The sequence below is a fragment of the Ursus arctos genome, unplaced genomic scaffold, assembly GCF_023065955.2.
Source record: "Ursus arctos isolate Adak ecotype North America unplaced genomic scaffold, UrsArc2.0 scaffold_15, whole genome shotgun sequence".
NCBI classification, from domain to species: domain Eukaryota; kingdom Metazoa; phylum Chordata; class Mammalia; order Carnivora; family Ursidae; genus Ursus; species Ursus arctos.
Window position 1 is genome coordinate 39,800,169 of NW_026622819.1, and position 12,243 is coordinate 39,812,411.

The 12,243-nt window shown below is 55.5% G+C and overlaps 1 protein-coding gene across 4 annotated transcripts in view; it reads left to right on the top strand.

Moving 5' to 3' along the window:
• ABLIM3 (actin binding LIM protein family member 3) overlaps nt 1–12,243 on the top strand; it is a 107,317-nt gene that overhangs the window by 84,846 nt on the left and 10,228 nt on the right. For 2 of the 4 annotated variants that reach the window (XR_008959214.1, XM_057312245.1), the window contains exons 11-16: nt 3,311–3,340; nt 3,814–3,943; nt 6,130–6,177; nt 8,513–8,647; nt 10,167–10,231; nt 11,494–11,641. Coding sequence is in view for 2 of the 4 variants with exons in the window: in XM_057312245.1 (XP_057168228.1) it covers nt 3,311–3,340; nt 3,814–3,943; nt 6,130–6,177; nt 8,513–8,647; nt 10,167–10,231; nt 11,494–11,641 (556 nt within the window). In the remaining 2 variants the exon portion in view is untranslated. Of the gene's footprint in view, nt 1–1,607; nt 1,764–3,310; nt 3,341–3,813; nt 3,944–4,632; nt 4,732–6,129; nt 6,178–8,512; nt 8,648–10,166; nt 10,232–11,493; nt 11,642–12,243 lie in introns of all 4 variants that reach the window. The other 2 variants (XM_026510726.4, XR_008959215.1) reach the window with 2 other exon arrangements.

Below are 12,243 nucleotides of genomic sequence, written 5' to 3' on the forward strand. Positions count from 1 at the left end.
GACCATTTACAGAGGTGTAGGCTGGGTAAGGGGACCCACAAGACATCGTGTGCCATCCAGGGTCTACAACAGCAGGAGCTGTCACCACCCTAGGCCTGAAGAGAGGGTCCAACGAAAGCTGGAGCTGTGAAAGGCAGCCCTGGTTGGGAGCCATGCCCCCCACAGCCGCTGATGCCAGGGCAGTGCCAGGGGACAGGTGTGCAGCCTCTCTCTCCACCACCCCCCAGTCTGCGGTGCCCCCCACTGGCCCAACCCAGCTGGAAGCCAGGGAGCCTCTGATGCAGTCCATGGGGCCTCGGAGCCCAAATCAGGGCAAGGAGGAATGGATGGTGCGTCTAGAGGCAATGCAGAATGAACAGCAGAGCGCCCAAACAGCAGTGGGCTGGGACGGGGACAGAATAGTGGGAGGGCCTTGGAATAGGTTTCAAATAGCAGTGCTTGTAAGGTCTTCATGAGAGTTGCTCTCTCCACAATAGTTCTGGCCTTGAGACTCACCTGGGCCCCCGGGCACTGGAAGAATGTTATTTGGACAATATAGTTTCCTTGGAGTCTCTGTCTAGTGGCCTCTCGCTTCACCTCGTGTCAGGACCTCGCAAGTCACAGTAGTGATGGGGAGACAGATCGTGGCTGACCACAGCAGAAGCCAGTCACAGAGGGAGCAGCTGAAGGGTGCAGACATGGAAAGGACAGGGCTTCGGGAGCCCCAAGAAGCGGTCTGTCCCATGCAAGGGGAAGCAGTCTCTTAATCCACGCTGTTCTGGAAGGCCGGGCTCAGCCAGCATCAGGTAGTGGCTAGAGGCTCGTCTCAGTTCAATGTAGGGCCTGCTTTCTGAGGGCAGCCCTCCGCCCCCTGTCAGACAGTGAGCTCCCCACCCTGCGAAGCTTGCAGGGGCCGCCGGGAAGGCAAGTCCTCAGGCCGGACTGGCCGGGCTTGAATTCTGATTTTGCTACTTACTAGTCATGCAGCCTTGGGCAAGTTCATGGCTTCTCCGTGCCTGTTTCCTTATTCAGCAATGAAGATGATTTGGGGGCTGCTAGTAGCGTTGTGAGCTGTAGGAGCTAAGGGAGTGAATCCCTACAAGGGACTTCAGACAGAGTCTGGCTCGCCCTAAGGGCCCCCCAAATGTTAGCTCGGGTTTCACCTGATTAATTCTGTCTTTACCATCTCAGTCACCTTCAAGGGGCTGTGAGTGAGGATGTCCTCCCTGTGTGTGGTCGGAAGGCAGTCCCCACCCAGGCTGGGTAGTTCAGACAGGATTCAAACCTACTGGCGAAGGGACACAAAGTTCAGAACCGTCTGAGCCTCGTTTGGAAAACAGTAATAACATTGCCACTGACTTCACAGAGGCATCAGGACTCTTAGAGGAGACAATTCCTGCAAAGTGCAGGGCCTCACGCATAAAATGCGCTCAACCAGTGTGAGCCCTGTTGGAAGGGATGGCCTCTAAGACCTGTCTGATTCTAACATTCTGTGCTTCTTCCGTCCTAGTAATGTTCTGTTTTTCGTGGAAACTAGAGAAGCTCTTTCCCCTGTGCCTGGTTTTTGTTTCCTCTCTCTTTTCCCTCTTATCTCTCTGTCTCTTTCCTGTACCTTTCCTCTTCCCCAGGCTAAAGTGGATAATGAGATCCTTAATTACAAAGACCTGGCAGCTCTCCCCAAGGTTAAGTCCATCTACGAGGTACAACGCCCCGACCTCATTTCCTACGAGCCTCATTCCAGATACACGTCCGACGAGATGCTGGAGAGATGTGGCTATGGAGAGGTATGGCATCTCGCCCCGCTCTCCGGGGCTCCTGGAGGAGAGAAGGCCCGCACGGTCCCCAGCCACTCCATCACAGACACTTTGGCCTCCAGTGTTGGCCCCTGCACTCTTTTAAACTGGAATTTATAGTCAACATTTAAAAATCAAGTGATTTCATCCAAACATCTGGCTTTTCTTGAAAAACCAGAGCAGGTGTATTTCCATTATCTGGAGGGGGGAGCAGTGCCTACTTGAGGGCCTGGACTCCCCAGTTCTCCCCAGCTCTCCCCAGTTTCCACCATTCTCTGAGAACCCCAGCATTGAAGCCAAGAACCTGTGACCACCTATCACTTGATTTACTGTTTTTCTTCTAGTGGAGTAATTTTATACACAGCCCATGGCTCTCATCCCTGACAGGCTCCGTGGGCATTCAGGTTTATGATCCCTGCTAGGTAGGTTCTCTGGCTGTCGTACCTGGCCACCACGAATGCGCCCCTCTGCTCAAAGCCAGAGGTGCTTTTTAAGAACTCAGCATCAGATGGCTTTCGGAAGAATTAAATGGTTGCTGGGCAAGAGAAAGCGTTCTCTGGAGAAGGCAAGTGGCTATTACCCTGAAGGTCCTGGCAGGCTGTATCTCAGGCGAGTCCTAACCCCATTGAGGGCCCCTGAGCAGAGACTGTTGAAAGAAGAAGGAGCCCTGGCCTGGAGAGCAGGGACCCAGGCTCTTGTCCCCACCCCACCACTGTCCCCTTCCTCTCTAAGGGAATTAGGGTTCATTTGGTTAGAGAGCCCAATGCTGAGAATCCTGGGGCTCTGGCCCCTGAAATGAACCAGGAAAGGAGGACCAGGCAGAAACGGATGGTCCTGAAGCCAGAAATGGCATACTGGGCCCACAGACCAAAGCCAACCCCCAGATTTGTGTTGCTTCACTAAGTACCTTTTTAAAATGTAATTTAGTTGCCAACATTTAAACATGCAGAAAGTTCACACAAGAACCTGTATTTCTGACTTGTCTTGGAAAAGCCGGGAGCGGCATTACCATGGGGTAGGGGTCCCGGGGGCTGAGCAGCCGCTGCCCTCTACAGACGGAATGCTCCAGCGCCAGCCGCCGCACCACCCACCGGCCCAACTCCCACATGGATGGCAGCAGCCAGGCCCTTGGCTGGCCCAACATTTGGGTCCCCGGCCCTGCACATTGTCCTCATGAAACACGGAGGGGTCACAAACTGGTGTGACAGGGCAGATCACGAAATGGCTCTGAGCTAGTGGTAGAGAAGACTGGGTCCAAGTGAAGACCCTACCACATTGTACCTGAGAGGCCCCAAGCCACCCCGTTCCCTCTCTGGGCCTTGGTTTCCCTTTGGTAAACGAAGGGCATGATCTCAGGGTTTCCGACTACCTGTCGGCACTGCTAGGGTTCCAGCACGCTAAGCACGGCTGCTGTCTGGGAGGGAGGCCCCGAAGCAGCTGCGGGCCCACTCTGCTCAGCTACCTAACCCTTCTTCCTCTCTCCCTCCGCTCTCTCCTTTGCTCCTCCCACGATGGCCTTCAAACTCTTCGCTTCTAAGTCGCTGGGAACATTATCTCCCTACTCCCAGGTAATTGATCTGGTTCGGGGAGACATTTTCTATACCTGTGTCCCTTTATGCTGCCCGAGCAGACCCCTGGTTTCACGCCCCCCTCAGCCTCCCGGCGTGCTCCCCGACCAGGGCATGACCTGGAGGAAGTGACTGCGGCTTAACGGTAGAGGATGTGCCCTCTGTACCCGAAGGGAGCCTCCCTGATGCTCCTGTGATCCTTGGCCAGGATTCCAGGCGCCTGACCCACGGGTCCTATTCGAGAGATTGTGAGTGATGGGTGAAGGCCCCAAAAATTGTCTACAGCTTTCTTCAGGCTATGTGTATAACTCAGGGAAGGGGCCTCTGTATTCAGAAGGGCAGCACCATGAATTTAAAATCCTCAGCCCCCTAGATTCCTGGACCCCATGTCACTCCCCCACCTGCCTGCTGGACCCTGGGGTCACAGGCTGGTTTAATTGCTGGCCTGGCTCATGGCCCACTTCCTCCCCCAGGACATCTACGAGAACCTGGACCTCCGGCAGAGAAGGGCCTCCAGCCCCGGATACATCGACTCCCCCACCTACAGCCGGCAGGGCATGTCCCCCACCTTTTCCCGCTCGCCTCACCACTACTACCGCTCCGGTAAGGAGGGGGAAGCCCCTGAAGGAACAGGAAGAACCAGGGGGACCATGCAGTGGCTGGCTGTCGCCAGCTGCAGAGACAGCCCAGGGCTTCCCCCAGGAACTCCGTCACAGCATGGCCCTCTGGAGGCCTGTGACCACCCAGGGGACCAGCCAGTCCCAACTGACATGCCCCTGGCTGGGGGAGAGAAGGGGCACGTGGAGCTGAGAAGCAGCAGGAAGGTGGGTGGTAAGCTGCCAGGCGAGGAGAGTGGCAGGCAGCGCAGCAGCCCTGGCTGGAAGAAGACTCGTCTGTCCTTGTCCTTTGGCCTGCCCCATCCAGAGGGCCAGAGGACCAGAAACAGGCCCAGCCTTACCCCATCTGGTCAGATCATCCACAGCTGCCTTGAGGTTAGGGGTGAAGCAGGGGCTTGGGTGGAGGAAAGAAGCAACTGAGAGGGGTGCTGGGGAGCCAAGGGGTCCAAAGACACCCTCCTGGAAGCTCAGTGGAGTTGATGCTTACCACCTGACTTTGGGGTGAGGCTAGAAAAGAGGCTCGAGCTTGTTTCTGCAGACATGGTGCATGAGAGCACAGCCCCTCCCTACCATCCCTGCTGTCATCATGTCACTGCTGCCTTAACTGCCACCGCAGTAATGCCTGTTTTCTCTGTGCCTCTGTTCTCTCTGGGGACCACTGCCTGCGCGCTCCAGGGCCCGAGAGTGGCCGGAGCTCTCCATACCATAGCCAGTTAGATGTGAGGTCCTCCACTCCGACCTCTTACCAGGCTCCCAAGCACTTTCACATCCCAGGTAGGCTGCCAGCCCGCAATTCCAGCATGGGTGCATGCTCCACGGGGTCGCCGGCACCGGCACCGGCAGCAGGAGAAGCCGCTTCCTGGGGACCCTCCCTAACCAGTCACCCACACTAACCCACCCTGCAGTCCCGACACGCCCATGGGCTTTAGTCCACCCACATGACACAGCCAGCCCTGATCAAGCCCGCCAGGAAGCAGCCGGAAAAGTGCCTCGGATGTCTGAGGGCCGTGATGGGACGAGGCAGTAACCGCCCTGAAAGTCATGCGCTTTTTGCATCAAAACTCCTGGGACTGAATCCCAATTCCACCACTGAGAAGCCTGTGACCTCAGGCCAGTTCCTTAACTTCCCTGAGCCTTTCTGCTGTTCCCTCTGTACAGCCAGGCACTGTTCTGGGCCCTGAGGTTGCAAATGTGCTCAAACTAGCCCAGACCCTGCCTTCATGGTGTTTGTGCATGGGGAGAAAGTTAATAAATGAGTACACAAACAAGTAAAAGGGTAGTTTCAGGTAAATGATATGTGCAGTAAACATAATAAGACAGGGCATTGTGATAGAGTGACTGGGGTGGGGGAGGCTGGGCTAGGTAGGGTGGTCAGGAAGGGCTTCTTGTAGCAGGTGACATTGAGGTCGAAAGTTGAGAAGGAGCCAGCCGTGTGAAGATCCTAAGGAAAAAGTCCTGGGCAGAGGACATAGCAAGTGCAAAGGCCCTGAAACACTGAACTGGTAGCAGTCCAGCGTGGCTGGAAGTGGTGAGCAGGAGGGGAGCGATAGGACATAAAAGGAAGGCAGGGGCCAGGTGACATTGTAGATGGTTTAGACAGGGGCTCCCCCTGAGTTCAGCAGAGCTGGGCCTGGAACCTGGTCTCCCAACTCTGAGCTCAGAATTTTACTCCCCACTTTTCTCCAGGAGTTCATCCTGCTTTTTCATCTATACCTTTCTCAACTGCCCCAGAAAGGTCCCATCCTGTCTGTTTTTGAGGGAGTGGGAGGCCGGTCATGCTGAACGGGCGGCTGCAGCATTCTGGAGACTTCCATGTGGAATGAGGCGTGGCTGCTGGGGGGAGGCGGGGGACACCTTCCTGCATGGGGTCCTGCTGAGCACGCGCTGCCTCGCGCCTGCATGCCCACCATTCGAGCCCCAGTCCCTTCCTCAGCACCGTTAGAATCCATCCATTCCTCTGCCCTCACCTTTCTTAGAACCTCATGGGTTGAGGTTGGAAGTTGAGTTTTGGAAGAGCAGGTCCAGCAGGGAAAGATGATGGACCCTCGGGAAGGATGCTGACTGCCTCTCTTTCTGAGATCAGCTGACCGACTGCTGTCTCCTTCCTCCTCTCTCCCTCTCTATATCTCTCTCTCTCTCCTCCCCATGGTCCCTTCCTTGTCTGCCTGGCAGCTGGAGAGAGTAACATCTACCGGAAACCCCCGATCTACAAACGGCATGGTACGGTCCGGGCAGAGAGGGCGTGGCCAGACAGGGGGCGGGGCCGGTAACCATCTTTGCTGATGGTCTACCTGAGCCACCAGGAGGGGACACGCGCAAGGCTGCAATTTGGCCTTTCTTGTTGGCTATCCCCCAGTCACTTGAGGTGACACTGGAGAGGAGTTTGGTGTCACTTCAAAAGAGCAAGAAAGGCCTCGTGTCCCCTAAATGTTTTCCCACCTCCTTTCCCACCCCCGTCCCCACTGTCTGGTGTCCTAGATTCCTCGGGCACAGCAGCCCTTGGCAAGCGCACGTGCACTGGGAGCATTCCCAGGCGTGGATGCTCAAGTTTGATGGTCGTTAGTACCCTGCGGGAGGCATACCGACTCCTGCACCCCACCCTGGACCTGCCAATCGCAATTTTGTGTTTGTAACAGTTTCTCCAGGGCTTCCAAAGCCCGCCCCAGCTTGGAAACCACTGCTCTAAGCTATTCTCAGTCACAGTGTCCTGAGAGTCAATGAAGGCTTGGAGAGGAGATGTGGATGAGAAAGGAGCAGGGCTTCGATGAGGGTGCCTTCATTCTTCCACTCATTCAGTGTTTCTTTGAGAATGGTCCGTGGACCACCTGTACCTGAGACACTTATTTAAAAAACAGATGTCCTGGCCTCTCCCCTGCCCTAGACTTTCTTATTAGAAACACTGGGAGTGTGACCTAGGAATCTGCAGGGTAACCGGCCTCATTCATGATTCCTACTTGCGCTCCGTATGGGAACCACCAAATCAGGCGTCACTGAGACCTCCTGTTCCTTCTTGCAAACGCACTTACAGAGCCTTAGCTGACAAAGCACACCCCTTGCCTTGAGGAGCAGAGGTGCAGTTGCGACCCTGTGCCCCCCACCCCCACCCCGCCACCGTGACTACAGTCTACCTGGTAACAGAGAGGAGTGCAGAATCGGAAAACCACAGAAACAGGCGGAGGCAGCCCGGTACTGGGATCTGAGCTCACTGAGGGGTAGAGGTGCCAGACAAATACAAATGGTGGCTCTGGCTTAAGACCTGACAATTTAGACAAACGTCCTCAGGTTCAGAGGGGCCCTATCTCTGTGTGGCTGTGAAGGACAAGCCATGTACCCCAAGGGGCCACAGAAAGGTACCAACCGTGACGAAGCCAGTTTGTCCAGAAAGGGGCCCCAGGTCTCAAGACGCTTTGGGACTGTGTGGGATTTTCCAGAAGGGCTCGAGGGGCAGCGCCAGAGCAGGCTCTGGAGGAGTTTGGGGTAGAGGGGGATTGCATGGACAAACGGGCACGTGCAAAGGCTGAATGACATCAGTTGGGGTGGGAGGGACTGCCCAGAACCCCAGTGTAAGAGAATCTGGAAGCTCTGGAAGCTTTGGAAGCCAGTGCTGCTGGGGGAGGGTGCACAGGCTGGAGCTGGCAAGAGGCCGACCCCAGGCCCCTCTCCTGCTCTGGCTGCACGGGGTGAGAGGCTGTCCCTGTCACTTCTCTCCTGAGAGATGGTCAGGGGCCCCCTTGTTTCCCCAGCCCTCTCTCGGCCCTAGTCAGCCTCTCGACAGGCTTTGGGCTGTGCTAAAGTCACTGATGGTCTGGAAGAACCAGAACCTGGAAGGTTCTGTGTCTGCAGTAGGTCTGATGGTCCATGTTGTGGAAGCTTAAAGCTGGGGGGCACCTAAACCAGCTGACCAGTTCAGATACTTACAAATAAGGAAACTGAGTCAGGGAAGGACAGGACGTACCCAGTGTTACAGCTAAGTTAAGTGGCAGAGCCGGGGCCAGAACCCAGCATTGTTGATTCCCTGTCCAGTGCTCCTTTCTTTGGGCCATAGCGTCTGCCCAGGCAAGGTTTGGCATTTCAGCGTGAGGAGGAAGTTGACATGCCGCATGGCCGTCCTTGGCCACTTCCGCCCTAGGTATGGCTCAAATCCCAAACAAGGCAGGCTTGTAGAGGCTGAGGAAGGTAAGGGCATGGGATCACCTGGGACCTGTCTAATCTTACTTGGAGGAGCCATGGCCTTAGTGTTCACTTGGGAGCAGACCTGGGAGTCCATGGAATGTGGTGGCAGGAGCCCTGAGCTGGGGTCCGGTCCAAGTCTGGTCTACTTGCTGTGTGGTCTTCAGCAAGCCCCTTCCCCTCCTTGGCATCCAGATTCTCAGCTGTAACATGAGGGGCTTGGCCTCAGGGCTTTTCCAGCTCTGATGCTCTGTGTTCCAGACCCTGGCCTCAAAGTGCCCTCACTCCCCTGGGCTGGAGCCTGGCCGAGGCAGGTAAAAAGTGTACAGCACACTCTTCTAGGACACTCTGCTTCCCTGAAGCTCTCTCCTTGGGTCCTTTGCAGGCGATTTGTCAACAGCAACCAAGAGCAAAACAAGTGAAGACATCAGCCAGGCCTCCAAGTACAGTCCAGCCTACTCACCGGACCCCTACTATGCTGCAGAGTCCGAGTACTGGACCTACCATGGGTCCCCCAAAGGTAACACGCTCCACAGAGGAGCCTGGACCAGAGCCCTGTCACCTGCGCCAGGGACCCAGAGTTAGGACGGCTGCCCCCTCCTCCACACAGTTGTTCATTTATTAATTCAGTGAACGTGTACTGAGGGCCAGCCTTGGGCTCTAGTGAGCCACTGGGGAGTGAAATAGACCAGGTCCTTGCCTTTGTGGAGGAGACCCAGGTTCCAGCTGGAGAGGGAGGTGACGTGCAGCAAGGAGGTGACACACAGGAGGGGGGAGATGATGGCAGGGGCATGCTGTGCAGCCTGGAAGGTGATGAAACCGTCTCAAAGCAGAGCCTCAGCTGCCACAGGAAGAGTGGGGTGGAGGTAAGCCAGCAGAGTATAGAATCACATCTTCAAAGACCCCGGCTGGGAGGGCAGGCTCCCCCGGAAGAAAGGAAAGGCTGTCAGCTTAACGGGGAGCCAGAGAGGGAGGGAAGCAGGTGGGGCGTGTGGGGCCGGATCCCACGGGGCCTTGTGCACTGAAGCAAGGATTTGGGTCTCTATCCTAAACAGTAGGAAGCCGTTGAAGGTGACAGGATCAGATGCGTGGGTTTCAGAGACCACTTTGGCTCTGGGGTGGAAAGCGGTTTGGAAGCTAGAAAAGGGAGTTTGTGCGGGATGGAAGACTCTTGTAGGCACCCTGCTGCAGTCTTCATGGTCCTCGGGGCGCCATCCCACCCAGTCGGGCATCTCGAGCTGTTTCTTTCAAGCACGGGATGCATTTTCATCAAGCTCCTTTTTGACTCAGCACACACCTTTCCTAACTGAACGTCCATTCTGAGCAAAGCCTCACAGGAGCTCGGAGATGGGCCCTTCCTTGCCCTCAAAAACTGCATTTGGAAAAGGAGCTAAGACACAACACAACTACACCCCGAAGCAGACCGAGATCTCCGAGAGATACACGTGTCTGGGGGGAGACGTGGTGGGCGGAGGGATCCTACAGCATTTCAATCACGAAAGAACAAACCAAAGACAGAAAGAACTCCAATCGGCTTAAGCCAACACAGGGATTTTCTGGGTCATGGGAGTGAAAGTTTTTGAGGCACCGCTGGATGCAGAGGTGAATGGCCACCATCGTCAGAGCATGTCCTGTCCCTGGGGTGGCTCCGTTCTCAGGCTGGCCCTGCCCCGGTTGTGGCAAGATGAGCTCCAGCCCGTCGAGGCTTATATCCTACTCTGGACAGAAAGAGGACTTCTCTCTCCCACCAGTGGCGGGAAAAGTCCCAACATCGAGGCTCGTTAGCCAGGTTTGGCAGTCGGATTCACCAGCTCCTCACGCCCGGGAATGGGAAGGGCTGCTGGGCCTCTCCGTACGGGAGGCCCCCGGTGGAGGGGCGGTTCACCAAAGTACGCTCGCTCAGGGTCACTCGGCTAGAAAGTGCGGGGGCTGAGAGGAAACCCCCACCTGCCGAGGCTCTGTGTCCCTCTAGGCCCTCTGCCGGGGGCAGGCTGAGTGGGGCGCACACGCGGGAGCTGATCCCAGCTGTCTTTTGGCAGTGCCCCGAGCCAGAAGGTTCTCATCTGGAGGAGAGGAGGACGACTTCGACCGCAGCATGCACAAGGTGAGTGGCGTCCACCCTGGACGAGATGCCTAGACAGGTGTTACTGAGGATTTGATCATTTGCTAGTGACAGAAACCAAATTCAAACCCACTTACGGTAGAAAAAAGAAACATGTAGCTTTGCATAACCCAAAAGTCAAAGGGGAGGGGAAGTTTCAGGTATGGCTAGATCCGGCTGTTCAGCAAATTGCCATAGGAAAGTTGTCTCTCTCTTCTCCTGTGCTGGCTCACCGCTGCGTTGGCCTCATGCCCGGGGAAGGTTCTTCTTCTGTGGTGACAAGTGGGTGCCCGCAGCTTTCATGCACTGCTGGTGAGAGTGGAAAGTAGTGTGGCCACCGGGGGAAAATGGTTTGGAGGTTCCTCGGAAAGTTAAACAGAACTACCCTATGACCTGGCGATTGCACTCCTGGGTACTTACCCAGAAGAATTGAAAACCGGGACTCAAACAAGCACACGTCCATGATCTTCATAGCAGCACTAGTCACAAGAGCCAAGAGGGGGAAGCGCCCAAATGTCCATCCGTTCACAAATGGAGAAGTAAATCATGGTGCATGCGTCCAACGGAACGTTACCCAGACAGAAACAGGAACGAAGGACTGATACGGGCCACAGTGCGGACGAACCGCGAAGACATTATGTTGAGGGAAAGAAGCCAGACCCCAAAGCCCACATACTGGATGATTCCATTGATACGAGATGTGCAGAGTAGGTAAACCCACAGGGCCAGACACAGACTAGTGAACACCAGGGCCCGGGAGGGGAGGGAGAGAAGGAGTGCCTGCTTACTCGGTCCAGGGTCTTTTTGGTTTTTTTTTGGGGGGGGGGTGTTCAAAACTGTTTGGAACTAGACAGAGGTGGTGGTCGTACTAAATGCCACTGCAGTGTTTACTTTAAAGTGGTTAATCGTATCAGATGTGAATTTCACCTCCATAAAAAATGTTTTTAAAGAGATGAGTGCCAGCAACAACCAGAGTCCCAAGGAAGGCCCTTCCTGGCCTGGCTGAAGCCTTCCACCCACCTGCCCTAGGCCAGGCTGGCTTTCGGTGCCCTCCATCAGACCCACCTCCCCCTCCCCAGAGCTCAGGACCACTTGTGGAAGAGAGACGAAGTCCCAAAGGCAGCTGTGGGAAGGGAGGGATGACGGGAAGGTGAAAATGACAGAGGTTCCCCACAATCTGGCCACCCGGCCTTTGTCCCAAGCCTATCCTGCTTCCTGTTGTCTGCTTCCCTCCCACTTCATCTTGGTCCTCCCCCGACGCCCAGCTCCAGAGCGGAATCGGCCGCCTGATTCTGAAGGAGGAGATGAAGGCCCGGTCCAGCTCCTACGCGGATCCCTGGACCCCGCCCCGGAGCTCCACCAGCAGCCGGGAAGCCCTGCACACAGCTGGCTATGAGATGTCCCTCAATGGCTGTAAGCACCACCCTGGAAGTCTGCGGGCTGGGGGCACTTCCTGTCAACTCCCTCAAAGAATCTGAACTCCCACGGCCCTGCCTGGGTCTAGAATACAGACTTGGGGAGGTGCTGCATGGGGCACTAAGTAAGACCCTATTCTGCCCTGAGCAGGCATTTGTTTCTTTGGGGCATCTGAAAGCTGTGACTTGTAGTCAGGTTCAGTGTAAAGAAAAATGTCTTCTAATAGCCTGAATGGCCCAAAGATATAAGGGACTGGCTCTTGAGGTAGTGAGCCCCCCATCACAGGAGGTAAACAAGCAGACGCTTGATGCAAGTGCTCTGCCCAGAGATCCTCTCATTGTAAGCTTCTCCCTGTTTCTGGACAAATGCATGTTTCCCTCCCTTTCTTACCCCTGTGGGAGTCAGTCCTGCCGGGAAATCCTATCTCAATTCAATACATTATTACTCTTGGTCCTCACAAAGACTGGGAATGTAGAGGGATTATTATCACCCACTTTACAGATGAGAGACATGAGCTTACTAATTGCCCAAGGTCAATAAGCTGGTAAATGACAGAGCCAGGATCAGGCCCAAGTCAGAGGAACTCCAAGGCCAAAAGC